This window comes from Anguilla rostrata, chromosome 1 (genome assembly GCF_018555375.3).
Source record: "Anguilla rostrata isolate EN2019 chromosome 1, ASM1855537v3, whole genome shotgun sequence".
NCBI classification, from domain to species: domain Eukaryota; kingdom Metazoa; phylum Chordata; class Actinopteri; order Anguilliformes; family Anguillidae; genus Anguilla; species Anguilla rostrata.
Genome location: NC_057933.1, coordinates 77,767,107 through 77,784,094, shown reverse-complemented (window position 1 = coordinate 77,784,094; position 16,988 = coordinate 77,767,107). Strand labels below are relative to the sequence as shown.

Genomic DNA, 16,988 nt, shown 5'->3' with positions numbered 1-16,988 from the left:
TCATTCTCTCACACACTCTCTGTCCCTCTCCCACACTTAGTGTCTCACACACACAAACACACACAGACATGCCCACACATACTATCTGTCTCTATCTCTCCCTTTCTCTCTCTCACACACACACACACACTGTCTCTCTCTCTCTCTCTCACAAACACACACACACACACACACATACTCGCTCACACACACACACTGTCTCTCTCTCTCTCTCTCTCTCTCACAGACACACATGCGCACACACACATAAGGAGATGCCCTTCATTATGAGGGAAAGTAACGGAACGTTCTGGGCTGCACAGCTGCGCAGGTAACACCTGTGAAAGTCTGTTACGCTGCTGCTGTGCAGGCATGAACCTGTCGTCTCCCAGCAACAGGAAGTTCTGGGCCTCCTCACTGTTGTTGTGGTGTGTGTGTGTGCATATGGGAGCGTGTGTGTGTGTACATGTGTGTATGTGTGTCTGTGTGCATGTGTGTGTGTGCGTGTGTGTGTGTGTGCATATGTGAGTGTGTGTTTGTGCACGTGTGTTTGTGCGCGCATGTGTGTGTGTATGTGTCCGTGTGTGTGTGTGTGCGTATGTGAGTGTGTGTTTGTGTGTCTGTGTTTGTGTGTGTGTGTGTCTGTGTACATGTGTGTATGTGCGTATGTGAGTGTGTGTTTGTGCATGTGTGTTTGTGCATGCATGTGCGTGTGTATGTGTCCGTGTGTGTGTGTGTGTGCGTATGTGAGTGTGTGTTTGTGCGTGCATGTGTGTGTGTATGTGTGCGTGTGTATGTGTGTGCGCGTGTTTGTGTGTGTGTCTGTGTGCGTGTGTGTGTGTGCATATATGAGTGTGTGTTTGTGTGCGTGTGTGTGTGTGTGCGTATGTGACTGTGTGTTTGTGTGTCTGTGTGCGTGTGTGTGTGTGTGAGTGTGTGTTTGTGTGTGTGTGTGGGCGCGTGTGCGAGTCTCGTGTCACACACGATGGTAGGAGGAGTTGATGCTCGCTGTCCTCACCAGGATGTGAGACAGTGGCACACAAACTCAGGCCAGAGCACCTCAGTCGCATTGCTGCTGCTGCTTATTCTTCTTCTTCTTCTTCTTCTTCTTCTTTTAAAGGAGCACTTGCTCCAAACTTTTCCAACTTTGTATTATTATAATTTATTAAATCAAATTCAGTTTTTAAAACAACACGTTTTTAATTATTTTATTTTTTGTGGGGGATATTCGGCAGTTCTGGTCATGGATGGTTGCGATTCATCTGTGGATCACTAGACTCTCCATCATCCAGTGGCGTAGAATTACACACACCTCAGGTAAGTGGGAAAAGCGTTTTCACCTGCAGTATAAAAACAACAACAAAACCCCAGCAATTTTACCAGTGAAAATGGGGGATAAAACGATGAGTTATTCTTGTTATTCTACATTTTGACACTGTATGGAAGAAAAAAAATGTCTTTTAACATACGTACAGTTTTCTAAACAGCACGGTCCATGGCTTGTGTCCCTTGAACGTGGTTTGTATTGTTGGCTCACAAATTGAAGGGTTTTAGGCAATAAGAAACTCATGTGTTGAACTGGCTGGAGATGGATAAAACTTTGTTGTTGTATTGTATTAAAGTGCACACGTGGTCGAAGATAACGTATCTTAATTAACCGCTCATGTACTTCCCCCAAGACCCTAAAAACCAGACCAATTGGGAGATTAGAATTGAATATTACAGAAGTAGTTTGAATTTAATATAATGATATGATGATGAGAAAAAGCTACAGCATTTCACTCGGACTGTGAGACTATAAATTTGTGTTCCAGTTAAAAATTTTACTTTCCTCCTTTTTTGATGATGGCATTTGCGTCATTTTACGAATTTCTTGGTAAAAGTCTTGATAAATGTGCTTCATGGAGCCCATAATTCTTTCCATTATGAGGTTCCCTTCACGTTAGTTATTAGACAAATTGTCTCTGTTCCAATTTATTATTATGGTTAAAAATCCTCACAGGATCTTTTTTTAAAATAAAATTAAAATTTTAACAGGAGTCTTAAATCTGAAGAAAATATTGCTTTGGACACTCATTGTGATGAACCCTGAGAACAGCAGTTATCTCCACTCGCTAGTTGATTATTAATTCTATGCACTATCATATTCTATCATAACTGTGGTTAGTGTAGTAAGAACAGAGCTCCGAATTGAAGTGAAATGCTCGAAGAAGTGTCAGTTTTGTCAGGGAGTGGTCCAGATTGGGCGTATCACCATTATTCCAAAGAGCAGACAGAGAATGTAGAAGTGTTAGCAGGACCCTTAGTCTGCTTTGAACCAGGCCTAGGCCAAATACGCTTTAAATAGCAGTCAAATGTTCAAACAATCCTGCAGATGTCTGGGTAAATAAAAAACGTTATATCCAAATAATACGTTTTACTGTACAAAGGCCTTCCTGAAAAATGAGACGTAAACGATTACAGTTCATAGCCAGGAATTGCTGACAATTGCTGGTGTGGTCTTCTGCTGCTGTAGCCCATCTGCTTCAAGGTTCAACGTGTTGTGCGTTCAGAGATGCTCTTCTGCATGCCTTGGGTTGTAACGAATGGTTGTTTGAGTTACTGTTGCCTTTCTATCAGCTCGAACCAGTCTGGCCATTCGCCTCTGACCTCTGCCATCAACAAGGCATTTTCGCCCAGAGAACTGCCGCTCGCTGGATTTTTTCTCTTTTTTTCGGACCATTCTTTGTAAACCTTAGAGATGGTTGTGCGTGAGAATCCCAGCAGGATTGGTATATATCAAGAACTGATATGATATATATTATTTCTCAAGCTATCTTGATGAGGATGATTGGTGTCCCATTTCCTGCAGACCCCACCCCCCCCAGCGGATATCCATTGCGTAGGCTCTGCTCTCCCTGAGCAAGCAATTTCTCTCATGACTCCGCCCCCCCCCCTCACCCGCCATCAGCTGCCAAATTATGTGACTTCTGTTACAAAAAAAAAAGACCATGTGAATGTTCACACTCACCAACGCTGCCGCCATGTTGCAGATACACTGAAAACAAGCTTTCAGCTTTCACCCGCGACCAAATTAACACAGTAAAATGTTCAGTGCTAAATCAGTTATGGTAGAGTACACAGTAAAATGTTCAGTACTAAATCAGGTATGGTAGAGTACACAATAAAATGTTCAGTGCTAAATCAGTTATGGTAGAGTACACCGTAAAATGTTCAGTGCTAAATCAGTTATGGTAGAGTACACCGTAAAATGTTCAGTATTAAATCAGTTATGGTAGAGTACACAGTAAAATGTTCAATGCTAAATCAGTTATGGTAGAGTACACCGTAAAATGTTCAGTGCTAAATCAGTTAGGGTAGAGTACACAGTAAAATGTTCAGTGCTAAATCAGTTATGGTAGAGTACACAGTAAAATGTTCAGTGCTAAATCAGTTATGGGAGAGTACACCGTAAAATGTTCAGTGCTAAATCAGTTATGGTAGAGTACACAGTAAAATGTTCAGTGCTAAATCAGTTATGGTAGAGTACAAAATAAAATGTTCAGTGCTAAATCAGTTATGGTAGAGTACAGTGTAAAATGTTCAGTGCTAAATCGGTTATGGTAGAGAACACAGTAAAATGTTCAGTGTTACATCGACCAAGTATATGCAGTCCCTATCAGACTCACATTCCCTCTGTTAGAGTTGAATTAACACTGGATATTATTTTTACATCTTACTCTGACAGAGTGTATACAATTCTTTTTGGATTCATACAAACTCTAACAAAGTTGAATTAAAACTGAACATTTTCCTGTGAGCTGTTGGCTTGTTTGTTTTTCTTTATAATTTCAGACATTTTGATGATTCATTTTGGTGATCGCTGTGCTCGAACTCTAATTCAGAAGCAATTACGTGTGACTCTGGTTTAGGAGAAATTATTGTTTTGTCCAGGCCAGCATCTCAATGATCATACCTTCAAATTAATGAACTAATGTTATGTTCTGCACTGTGTTGCCTTGACAACACTGTGGAGGAACCTGGAATGGTTGGATGAATGACCTGCTGCATGCGTCCTCTCAGAAGGGAAGGCCCAGCATCGTACAAATCCTCACCTTTGCTTTAGCATAAAAATATATCCTGAAATATATGAAAATATATTTAAGCATATGATCAAGATATTGCAATATAAGGGTAAACCACTGTCATGTTTATATCTTGTCATTTATCAAATAGGTTGTTTCGATCCTGGATGCTGATTGGCTGAGACAGCGTGATTGTAAACCCGATGTAGTAACAATTAATCAAACAGCCTGTTTGTTAATAGCATCACTCCGTGCACACGCCATTGCTCACAAATAATATTACAAAATAAATCCATGAATTGTTTATGTATGTTGCAACTGTTTCATAAAAGCAATATGGCACCCGAGGCCGTGCTGTATGGTGAATACAGTCGTGGCTACAGGAGATTGCCGACACTCTGCTTTGCATTATGCCAAACAACTGTAGCTGCCCTGTAGCTGTGACTGTATTTGTGATTCTGCTGTAAAAAAATATATTTCATGGTTTTTAAACCTCACATGACCCCCCAGGTTAATAATGGAGCCCGGAAAGTAGTTTACTCATAAAACACGATGACCATGAACTGACAGCCATGTTGATGAAGAAGCTTGCACGTTTCGTTTTAGCTTATAGAGCATTTGGCAGGAGCCAATGAAACATTTCCCTGAGAGTTTTGTCTGCCATCTTGTTCGATGAGATGTTGAAGACATTAGATATTAAATTACTGTTTTCTGTACTTTACTTGAACCCTGCATTAAAATTCCTGACTGTGTTTGTGTAATAGTTACCACGTCATGAGCAGTAACTTGATTGATTATTATCGCCTAATCTATGCAAACAATTATATATATTTTTTTAAATTCTATTTTAAATCAGTACATTTATCAAAAATGTTTTAAATCTGTAAAGTTTAGACATTTATATTTTTAATATCTAAAAATTATGAATTACATTTTTTGTCAGTTGAAATGAATCTTTTTACCAAATGGCACAGATATTGTGTCATGAAGGGTGACGTTGAAACCAAGACAGTTTATCAGAACCAGATGTCATGTCAGGTAACAAAACATACTACAGTCATTCTGTTTTCCCTTATTTGTAACAATGTTATTAACAATCAGTAGCCAACTACTTAAAACATTAAGAACAACATTTTTATTGCTAACGTATTAAAAAGCATAATTTTCACAAGTGGTCACATTAATTGTCACAAAACACAGTTTACAGCAAAAAAAAAAAAAAAAAAAAGTTAAAAGTAAGTTTAGAAAAATTATTGGTTTCATAATACATGTGGTGTCATTGCATTACTGGAAATTGGGAGATGCTCTTATCCAGACTTTACTATGAGAGGACGAATGCATAAAGCATCCCTCCCTACCTTCCTGTAGTCTCTAATTGACTATGTAAGCTTAGGTTTGTAGCTACGTAAGCTGTTTATCTCTGTTTATTTTAGTTATTGCACTTGTGCCTACTTAGACTGCTTTGTTGCTGCCTTTGGTTGTGTTGATCAGATTGACCTACAGGGCCCACGTTAAACTACGCGGTTGCTCCCTGCACTTGGAACTGTACTTCCCCTCTAGGGTTTTCAACACACTTGTTCCTGGTTACACTCATGCACACTTTGTTGTACGTCGCTCTGGATAAGAGCGTCTGCCAAATGCCTGTAATGTAATGTCATGTAAATCAAGCTTAATCTGAAAGGTGGGAGGAAAATACTCAGACTGCAAAAAATGTGAAAAAAAAGTTGAAGGGACACTGCATTGGCCCTGTGAGGTAATGCGTCCTCTGCATTCTGACTCATCCTAGCTACTTAGGAGCAGTGGGCAGCCACAGTGCAGTGCCCGGGGACCAACTCCAGCTCTGCGGCCAGTGCCTTAGTCAGGGGCAATGGCTGGAGCATACTGAACCTGACATACACGCCTTCACGTACACGTCTAACATACATGTCTTTGGATCGGCTGTAAACTGGACAAGCCGATCGGCACAGAGGCGTATCAGCGTAAGACATGCTTATTTAATCTCTCCGTGCTCTCATATCTTGAAGCTGAGAGCTCTTACGCGACTGCCATTCCACTGTATTCTTCCAAACGTGTTCCCCTGCGCTGTATAAGGCCCTACTGCGCGGTTCTACACAACAGGCTGCTCAGATCCCTCGTGGAGGAGAACGATGCGTTTGTGCGAACTCTCCTTCATCCCCGACGTTTCTCTGCATGAAATTCATATTCCCATAAACTGGAGACATCTTTTTTTTTTTATTTTTTTTTTGTGGCCAAAGGCCTCGCAGTGCTCGGTGAAGAAGTTTGTTCAGCTCGTTCTCGTCTCAGTTTGGTTTGCATTATGGGAAAATGTGCGTGGCGACGGTTGGACGTGCGGTGGTTTTGACCGCTTAGGGAATTAATCCCATCGTTTCATTCCCTCTTTGTTTCAGACGAACAGAGAAGCCAGTGAGTTCTTTTTTTTTGGGGGGGGGGGGGGTGGTGGTTCTAGGTTCATAAGTACTGTGAGCCTGAGGACTACAGTGATGCCATGATGTTGATAGGGATGGGTGTAGCATGCCTTCCAACTGAAGAGTTTTTTTTTAACCTTAATTGCTCACTTTTTAGGGGTGGTTCAGGCCTGGCTCCAGGCTCCCAATTTTTATTTTTATCCACACTTTAAAGTGTCTTTGTGACAATGTCTCTGTAAAAAGTGGACGCAAATGAAATCGAATTTCACCGAATTTTGGGGTATTTTCAAAAATCGCACATTTCATTCGCTTATTTGCTCGCTTCTGTTGTGTTCTCCAGCCGGCTGTCATACCCCTGGAAAGAGCGGAAATTGTTATTAGTGAAACACATCCGAGGCTGTGGTTATACTGCCTCTGCTTTAAATGGCTATTAAGACAAAGCACTAAAAGAGGCCTTTGCAGACAGGTGCTGGGCGTACGTCACCTTTGAGTCTGTTCTGTTCCAGGCGGCACGCTTTCACATACCTGCTACACCATGTTTCCTGTGTCTTAAAGCACCTAGGCAGAACTAGGCCTGAAGCACGGTCCTTTTTTTTAGAGAGAACAATTCATGCCAACTCTCTGACCTGTTTTTTTCCCCTCTTACCTGTTAATTAAACCAGTAAACGAGCTGTTTAAATGACATGTCACAATCTACACCTTTTTTTTAAATTTGTGAATTAAGGCGTTTCACTCATAAAAGAAGTGGCTGGTGTACTGACACTTCCTAGTAAATTTAGGGAACAGAATCAGCATGCTGCTCACAACTTGGGCAGTTTAAAAAAAAATTGTCAAGACACTCAAGTTAACGGTATGATTGAAAAAAGAAATTGTTGGTTTATCGACTGTGTTGCTACCACTGGAAATATACCCACAGCTCGGTTCATATTATGTAAAGTTTTAGAATTTCTCAAAAAATAAAAATAAATAAATAAATAAAATAAATCAATTATTTAATAAAACAACAAACAAAAAAGGAAACATTGGGAATTTGCATTGTTATTACAGAATCGATACAGTTAGTGATAATTATCGTATGTTACGGCTTTTGCAGATTTATAAGTCCTATGGTATATATTTTTATTTTCTCAGTTAAAATTGAACAGTTGTTCAAATGTTGAGTTTTGCCTTAAACAAAGATACAAGAACTTTTTCATTTTATTGCCTAATCTATCATTACTATTCTTTTTCTTTGGTTTCAGTTTCTAAACTATTTTTTGTCGGTTAATTTCGGTCGCCTTTTCTGTTTCATGAACAAATACACAACAACAAAGACAACAACAACAAAAAGCAACTAAAACAAACAGACAAAAAAGAAGCAAATAGAAATAGAAAGCAAATAAAAAGGGAGGGTGAAGGATGTTGAGCTGACTCTTTACTGGAAGACGCGTTTGTGGCCCCGTTCGAGCTGTGACCCAGTTTTTAACTGCAACTGTTTCCACGCAGGGAGGATGGGGTGCAGCTGCAGTTCGGATTACTATGACGAAGACTGGATCGAGAACCTGGACGAGGTCTGCGAGCACTGCAACTGCCCGCTTCCGCCGCAGACCAGCAATCAGGTGCGACAGGAGGGCGTGAGCTCAATTCCCTTTTTTTAATTTTTTACTTTACTTTACTAAAAAAAAAATTTTTTTTTTACCTTTTACGATTTTTTTTGGCATTTAGCCAGCATTCTTATCTAGAGCGAGTTACACAGTCGATGTCTTTTACGCCTACTGAGCAGGACACTGACTAAAGCAATTGAGGTTAAGTGTCTCGCTCAACGGCACAATGGCAGTGTCCCATTGGGAATTGAACCTGCAACCTCCGAGCTGCAAGCCCGGTTTCCTAGCCTTTATATTACACTGAACCATTTGTCTGTGTGCAATGTGATAACGCAGTGGAGCTAGGAAAAGAAAGATTCCTTGATTCTGATTCAGTGAATGCGAAAGTTAAAGTTCTCTAGCCGACTAGGACAGAGCCAGGCTACATCCGAGTATAACCTGATCCATTTTGGAGTTTTTCGAGTCTGTTTCTGTCGAAACGTCTCTCAGCCTAAATCTCCACCCCTCTAGACATCTAGATTCCGGCCTTTTCTCACTGGGAGAGACTCTCTCACTGCCTAAACCACTGATTTTATTTCACAAAGAGGGCGTATACAATGGTTACTGACACTCTGTAAAACATTCCTCTATTACCAATTACCAGTTACCAATGCCAGTGTTATTAATACTCAGACCTAAAGTCCAAAGCAATCTGGTTCGGGCCGAAACCTGGTCTACCTGGTTGATCAATAGGAATCATAAACCATTGGACTGATAATCCGTTGGTCACCTTCCCTTAAATCAAAAATACTGATTGACAGGTCATGACAAAGAAAGTGAAAGAAGAAAGTTCAGAAGAGAGTGTCATGTGAGACACTAAAACATTCTTTGAGGAGAATGGGCAGGGATTGCCGGCAGCATGGAGTTAAATCATTTACAGTAACTTGGGTTCTTGGGGAAATTAATGAAAAAGGCAGTGAACTGGAAATTTAAGTGGTAATGATCAACAGATCAAGTCATTTTGAAATTTTTTTTGAGAGGTCAACTTTGTGGTCGTTGGAAACCCCTTGAAAGAGGGGACACACCAACACAGAAACAAAAATTCATGTCTGTTAATGTATTTCTTATTTTCCAATAATCCCGCTTCTATTGAAGCTTTTGGTCACTATTCAATAGTTTTCTTTTTCCGGGTTCCGAGCAGATAAAGCGCAGGAGAGTGTGTTAGTTTCAGGCACACGGAAAATGTATCAGTGTTAAGTTAGCTCTGAAAGGTAATTTTACGTCACAGTTAATTTTCCACTGAACATGTTGCCATGAAAGTGTGTGCAGTCGGTCTAGAAGATTGACGCTTTAAAGTTGTTTTTGAGTGTTATTGTTTCTTTTGCTTTGTTTTTGTTTTTTTTTTTAAACTGGAGATTACATAAGCGCAGCGTTACAGTTAATGATTTTTCGAGAGAGAGGAATTTCCTTCTCTTGCTGTTAAAAATATGCGTTCGGCCCGGAGATGGACGGAAAGTGGATATGACCTGTCGTCTGGGACGCAGACAACGGCAAACTCGTACGATCTCATCTCGCCAGGCCTGTTTTCATTCCGGGAAAAAAGAAACATATATGTTTGGGCGCCTTTTATCTTCAAACACGGCCTGCAGAAGCCCCACTGAAACAGCCCGTGGGAAAGATTGATGGGACAAATTACATAATGCTATTAATACGCAGTTCCTCCTTAGATTAAGCATAGCAACAATAAGCAACCGAAAACAGGATGTGTGCCTGCAGGGGTGTCCGTATCATTACAGTTCATAGAATTCCGGATTCTCTGAATGAAAAAAATGTTTGTTTTTTTTTTTCTTTTTTTTTTTACAAAAAACTTGAGAAATGAGAGGTCAAAACAGTATGACATCAGTCGTGCACTTGGGCATACAGTATATATGGGGATCTTAACTTTAACGGTGTTGCAGCGTGTGCTAGCTTTTGAATTCACCTTTAGCCCTGAACCCTCGGATTTGTGGAATGCTTTTTTTTCAAAATTCCAAGTCAGTGTTCTAGAACTCCGCTGCTTTCAGTCACCAGCAGCGATTGTGGCATCAGCATTAGAATGTTCAGTTACAACAACATTCTAATCACATATTTGTGAGCTTGCCACCTTAGAAGGTTAAAAATCAATAACCAATGACCCATTTAATCCCAAGAACCCAAGTGTGAGGAGAGTTAACTTTGTACAACAAGTGACCCTGCTACAGAGGTGACCAATCAGAGTTGTGGGTTGTTAATAAATGGTGGCTTATCGTGTGTAATCGGTCACAGCCCTCCGTGATGATGTAATCTTTTGTTCCTGTACCTGAATTCGGAGTTGCATTCTGAGAAACGAGGGGAGGGGAGAGTTAGCTTTTGTGTGTGTGAAATTTGGCTGGAGAGCACCTTCTCAGCACAGTGTTCCATGAACTTCCTCCCATTAATTGGACGCCCATTTAAATTGTTTTCGGAGGAGAACAGCACATGTGTGAGAAAGATCTTTGTCGGGGCCTTTTGTCTGGAGGAACCAAAACATAAACAAAGACCTCGTTCGGCCCGTTTAAAGGCTGCCGCCTCCTCCCTCCACGAAACCTTATATGCAACGAGGAAAACACAGAACGCAGTCTTCTCTCACATCCAGGGCAAAGTGCTTTCAGCCGATGCGACCCCATTTCATGCGCCGACTGAATGCAAATACTCTATGCGCGTGACGCCATTTTGAACGTCTCTGAAACGAGGAATTATTATCGCTTTTATCCTGCGTGTCTAAAATAAAGATCACGTTAAGAAGCCCGTTGAATGAAATTAGTACTTTTTAACAAATTCTTTCTTGCAATTCATTACTGTATATCACGTTTTTTTTTTGCTGTTACACTGCAGTATATATACCTGTATAACGCTGCAGCAAACATAACCTCTACTATGGCCACTAATGTCAGTTAGTCAATACTGTAGAAACAGCTAAAGGCTATTTCTTGACTGTGTCCTATTACACAATGTACTGTATTAAGTATATGTGGTTTTACTGTAGTATTAAAGAGAGGGTTGTTTAAAAAAAATATATATATATATATATATATTATTCAAGTAATAATGTATGTTTTTGATCGGCTCAGACAGGTTTTTTTTTTTTTTTGAGAGGTAATGAAGAGTATGTTTTACATGTAGAGTTTCTGACAACCCTGCTGGCTTTACAGTGGCTACTATGCAGGGATTTGTAGCATCGAGAAAGAAAGGCTGTGCATCTGAACAGTTTAATTTCACAGCGTTTATGCACTACAATAAGCATAAATATCAGTTCTTGTGTTGTGCTGAGACTTCTTTCCTTGAGTGCAGTGGTCTCTGAGCCCATGTACCACAGGAAATGGATCCAATCGGAAAATAAATATGAAGTGTAATCTTCTGACGACGAATAGGGTACTATACGTACGTGCAGCCTCTGGAGGTATAACATTGCAATACAAGCTGCTTTTTTTTTAACTTTAAATGATGTGTTCCTCAAACATTTTTCTGATGTGACCCCAAATTAATGTTCACAGATTTGTGCGACCCCAACACCCCGTCCAGAGTCATGCCTTGTGCCTAACAAACACTGTTTAGCCGTGACTACATTGCCGATAGATCACAACCTCTTCTGCCTCACAGTCGGGGTGCTGTAATGTTGGACACGCAGTAGCCAACATTCACATATTTTACAAAGACAAAAAAAAAAAACTAACATTTTTAAAAATAATTTTCTTTCTAAAAATTTTCAGGTGACCCCCCAACCTAAAATTAGATGACCCACATAGGGTCACGATCCACAGTTTGGGATCCCCTGTTTTAAATGTTTTTTTTTTTGGTTTTTTTTGCTTTACACCACGGAATGTCCCTACACTTGCTGTTGTAAAGCTGGAAAGTTAACAGAATCTCAGAATATGACACATACTAAAATGACTGTCTCTTGTTGTCTACGAGTATGTGATGACTGGTGCTGTTGTCTTAACTGATGACTGTTGTGTGTCTCTTCCCTTGAAAATAACATTGGAATCTGGTGCCTGGTTGTTGTTGCAGTATACCGACAGCCTGCTCCCACCATACAACCCACAACAAACTCCTCCCACCTCCCCACTTCCTGGTAAGACCAGTGTGTGTGTGTGTGTGTACGTGTACGTGTGTGCATATCTGTTTGTGCATTCATACATGTTTGTGTGTCTTCCACAGATAACCTGGTTGTAGCAGTATACAGCTATCAGCCAAACCACAGTGATGACCTGGGCTTTGAGAAAGGCGACAAGCTCAAAATTATAAACACGTGAGTACACAAACAAACCCACACACACACACACACACACACACACACACACAGACACACACGCATGTGTGTGCACACACACAACACACACACACACGCAGGCTCACACGCATGCGTGTGCACACACAAAGACACACACACACACACACACACGCAGGCTCACACACATGCATGTGCACACACACACACACACACACACACACAAACACACAGACTCACACGCATGCGTGTGCACACACAAACACACACACACATTGAGCAGGCTTGGAGCTGACGGTCACTGCTGTGGTGTTTGTGTTTCTCAGAGATGACCCTGAATGGTACCTGGCCGAGTCTCTGGCCACGGGGCAGAGGGGATTCATCCCGTTCAACTTCGTGGTCAGAATGGAAGGCATGGATAAAGAACCGTGAGTCACATCTGTGTGTGTGTGTGCGTGTGTGCGTGTGCGTGTGTGCGTGTGTGTGTGTGCGTGTGTGCGTGCGTGTGTGTGCGTGTGGTGCTGGAGTTGGGTGTGTGTGTGTGGGAGTCTGTGTGTGTGTGTGTGTGTGTGTGTGCGTGTGTGCGTGTGGGCAGTGTGTGTGTGTGCGTGTGTGCGTGTGTGCGTGTGTGTGTGTGTGCGCGTTTGCATGGGAGTGTGTGTGTGTGCGTGTGTGCGTGGGAGTCTGTGTGTGTGTGTGTGTGTGTGTGTCTGTCTGTGTTTTACCTGCAGAGAACACAGTAGCTAATGGTACAGTTGGTGTGGTCATTTACAAATAGTACGCTCAGTGTCTGTATTTAAAGGTGTGAGCTCAGTGTGGTGTGTAGGTAAAGGTGTGCTCAGTGTAGTCTGTAGGTAAAGGTGAGCTCAGTGTGGTCTGTAGGTATGTAGGTAAAGGTTTGGTCTCTAGGTAAAGGTGTGGTCTGTAGGTCTGTAGATAAAGGTTTGGTCTGTAGGTCTGTAGGTAAAGGTGTGGTCTGTATGCCTGTAGGTAAAGGTGAGCTCAGTGTGGTCTGTAGATATATGTGTGCTCAGTGTGTTATGCAGGTCTGTAGGTATGTAGGCAAAATTTCGGTCTGTAGGTCTGTGAGTAAAGGTGTGGTTTGTAGGTCTGTAGATAAAAGTGTGGTTTGTAGGTCTGTAGGTCTGTAGGTAAAGTTTGGTCACAGTGTAGGAGGACGAGTTCTGTAGTGGTAAAACTGGTTGGGTGTTATAGGGTCCTTGGTAGGTATTAATGCATTGTTGTAGGTCTGCGTAAGGTCATGTATGTTGTAAAGTGTTTGTAGTCTGGTGGTCGTGTAAGGTAATTAAGGTGTGGTCTGTAGGTCTGTAGGTCTGTAGGTAAAGTTGAGCACAGTGTGGTATATAGCTCTGTAGGTAAAGGTTTGGTCTGTAGGTCTGTAGGTTAAGGTGTGGTCTGTAGGTCTGTAGGTCTGTAGGTAAAGGTTCTGGCTGGCCGGTCTCTGCCCTGCAGGTGGTTTTTCAAGGACCTCTCCAGACTGGACGCGATTCGGCTCCTCCTGGCCCCTGGAAACACGCAGGGCTCCTTCCTGATCCGGGAGAGCGAATCCACCAAAGGTGCGCCTTCCCACAATGCCCTTCTGCTTTATTTCATTACGTCATTACACGCGCCGTTTAGCAGACGCCTTGGCCTGTGTGATTGGAGGCCTCCAATGGCTGTTAGAACAGAGCTGTCCAGCCCTGTTCCTGGCGAGGTACCATCCTGTAGGTTTTCACTCCAACCTTGACAAAGCACACCTCAGTAAACTGACAGAGATCTCCATGAGCTGCTAATAAGTAGAGTCTGGTGTGCCAGATTAGGTTTCAAATGAAAACCTATAGGATAGTAGATCTCCAGGAACAGGGGTTGGGCAGCCATGCTCTAGCATGTTGAATGAGGTGTGCTTTGTTATGGTTTGCTGTGAAAACCTACAGGACAGCAGATCTCCAACAACAGAGGTTGGGCAGCCCTGTGTTAGATGCTTTTTTTTTCTTCTTCTTCTTCTTTTGTTTGTTCTTTCTTTGTTTAACGGGCCATGCCCTAACACCTCTGCGGCGCGCATATTTCGGCAGGTTCCTACACCCTATCCGTGAGAGACCTGGACAACAACGCCGGCGACACCGTGAAGCACTACAAGATCCGCAACATGGACAAGGGCGGCTACTACATCACCGCCCGGATAGCCTTCAGCTCCCTGTCCGAGCTGGTGAAGCATTACTCGCGTGAGTCCAGCTCCGCCCCCTCTCCCCCCTCCACCCCTGGCCCCGTACACCCTTCACCCCTAATCCACTACACGCCCAACAATGCAAAAGCTCCGCCAGGAGAAATGAAATCCTATCTGCAAAATCCGTTTCAGTTTTAATTGAAGACAATTAATGTGACAGAACACTGTCTATCACAAACAATAATTATATAAAAACTGTATTAAGGAAAAACCCAGTGTGGGTTGCATGCAGGGCGGGTGGGGGGGGATGTGAACTATTAAACTTTACCATAACAAGTAAGTAGGTCAACCATTAATACTGAAGAATGTTATCACAGAAATGATTTTTCATGAGGAGTAAATAAAATATGTCAGAAGCGATTGGTGAAAATAGCTACTTCTTGTGGAGACGGGCAAAGAAAAAACTCCATGAAGCAGGAGTGGAATCATATTAAAGGAAAATGTCTATATTTGCCTTTATTTCCCCTTTATTTATTGTTTCCCTGTGTCTTTATTTCGAGCCCGAATGGCGCCCACAGTGACGTAAGCAATGGGGGGGGGGTGTGTGTGAGAACATTTTCACCAAACACCTTCAGAAAGCATTCTGAAAAATACACAAAAGAAGTCATTAAAATTGTCACAAGAGAAAGCTTCCTGAGCTTGTTTTTCTATGTTTACCATGTGTTCAGCAGGAAGGTTATCACAGTGCAAGCAGACATCGACTGAGTCTTGTGGACTCCTGCGTGACCTGTGAATGTACGGTTGCACCTTTCCAGTACGTTGCTACAGCAAGTGCCGCAGAAGGAATCATACTCTAGAGCGGTGGTTCTCAACTCGGGCCAGAAAGGGCCGGTGTGGGTGCAGGCTTTTGTTTCCGACCAAGCAGTTTCACACCTGATTCTACAAATCAAGGTCCTTAGTAAAGACTCCAAAGGTTGATTAGTTAGAATCAGGTGTGCGACTGCTTGGTCGGAAACAAAAGCCTGCACCCCACACCGGCCCTGTCTGAGCCCGAGTTGAGAACCACTGCTCTAGCGGAACGAACCCTTGTTCGTTTTGTCTCTCGCGCCCCTTTGAACGATGCCCCCCCCCCCCCCGCGCCTTTCCGAAAAGTCAGAGGAGAAGCCTCCAGCCCACAGAGCAGTTTGAGTTTCTTGGTAGGGTTTTTTGATATGGGCGTGTGGTGGGAGGGAGCACGTGCTCTCACCCACGCCTCGAGAGGATGTGGGAGGCTGTCACATCAGAAAAAAAAACCCGATAGAAGCCGTTTCTCTGTACCTGCTCGACGTTCTTTTGTCTTGGTTGCCTTATCTTCTCAGTTGTTCTCACTCTGCATTTCCTGGCTGGATGCCCCCCCCTCCTGTACCCTGGCTGGTTCTGTCCCCTTTGATTGGTTTGATCCCTCAGTGTCTTGTTTGTTTTCTGTCTCCTGATTGGCTGTTGCGTTCTATCTGATGCTTATTCGGGCCTGCTTTTTTCTTTGAACTGCTTGGCCCTTTCAAGTTCCTGTTCAATTTCCTTCAAGTTTTCATCTGCTTTCTGGTTATTCTGTCCTCTGATTTGTCTTTTCCTTCCATTTCCTTGCTGTTCTGTCCCCTGTTTGGTCTGTCCCTTCGGCTTCCTGGTTATTCCGTCCCCTGATTGGTCCTTTCCTTCCGCTTCCTGGTTTTTCCATCCCCTGATTGGTCCTTTCCTTCCGCTTCCTGGTTATTCCGTCCCCTGATTGGCCCTTTCTCTCTCTCCCTCCCGGTCGCTGTTGCAGGAGAGGCCGACGGCCTGTGCACCACCCTCAGCAAGCCCTGCCAGACGCGCATGCCGCAGAAGCCCTGGTGGCAGGACGAGTGGGAGATCCCCCGCGAGTCACTGAAGCTGGAGCGCAGGCTGGGGGCGGGGCAGTTTGGAGAGGTCTGGATGGGTGAGTCTGGGGGGGGCGGGGCAGTTTGGAGAGGTCTGGATGGGTGAGTCTGGGGGGGGCGGGCAGTTTGGAGAGGTCTGGATGGGTGAGTCTGGGGGGGGGTGGCAGGGGGAGCATTCTTAGGAGGTATCACTTGATAAGTCTGAATAGGGTTTTACAGCATAACAGTTAGAACGGAATCCAAAGGAGTTTGAACACAGACGGGGTTTGCAGTGATTGGTTCATAGCCTTGGGGAGGCGTCCCCGCAGGCAGCGGATGCCAGGAAGTCAATGCTGGAAAAACAACAAAACACATCAAAGCACCAATGAGTGAAAAGGTGGGGAAGTTAGGGGGTGTCTGGATGGATGGATGGGTCTGGGCAGGACATTTTGGAGGAGGTCTAGATGGGTGAACATGAGAAGGGAGGGGCAGTTCCTAGAAGAGTGGATGGGTAGGTCTGATGGGGGCATTCTTTGGAGGTATGGCTGAATGGGCTCAAAGAGGTGGGGGAGTTTGGGCAAGTACATTCTTAATTGCAGCTGAGGCAAGGGTTCGAATAAGGGGCAGGGCGGTT

The 16,988-nt window shown here is 43.1% G+C and overlaps 1 protein-coding gene across 1 annotated transcript in view; it reads left to right on the top strand.

Annotated features, from left to right (window-relative positions):
* Positions 1-998: 998 nt before the first annotated feature.
* lck (LCK proto-oncogene, Src family tyrosine kinase) overlaps positions 999-16,988 on the top strand; it is a 36,940-nt gene continuing 20,950 nt past the window's right edge. The window contains exons 1-8 of the mRNA XM_064302542.1: positions 999-1,296; positions 7,955-8,067; positions 12,097-12,160; positions 12,247-12,337; positions 12,643-12,744; positions 13,790-13,893; positions 14,389-14,538; positions 16,282-16,434. Of these exons, the coding sequence (XP_064158612.1) occupies positions 1,227-1,296; positions 7,955-8,067; positions 12,097-12,160; positions 12,247-12,337; positions 12,643-12,744; positions 13,790-13,893; positions 14,389-14,538; positions 16,282-16,434 (847 nt within the window). The 5' untranslated portion in view covers positions 999-1,226. The remainder of the gene's footprint in view (positions 1,297-7,954; positions 8,068-12,096; positions 12,161-12,246; positions 12,338-12,642; positions 12,745-13,789; positions 13,894-14,388; positions 14,539-16,281; positions 16,435-16,988) is intronic.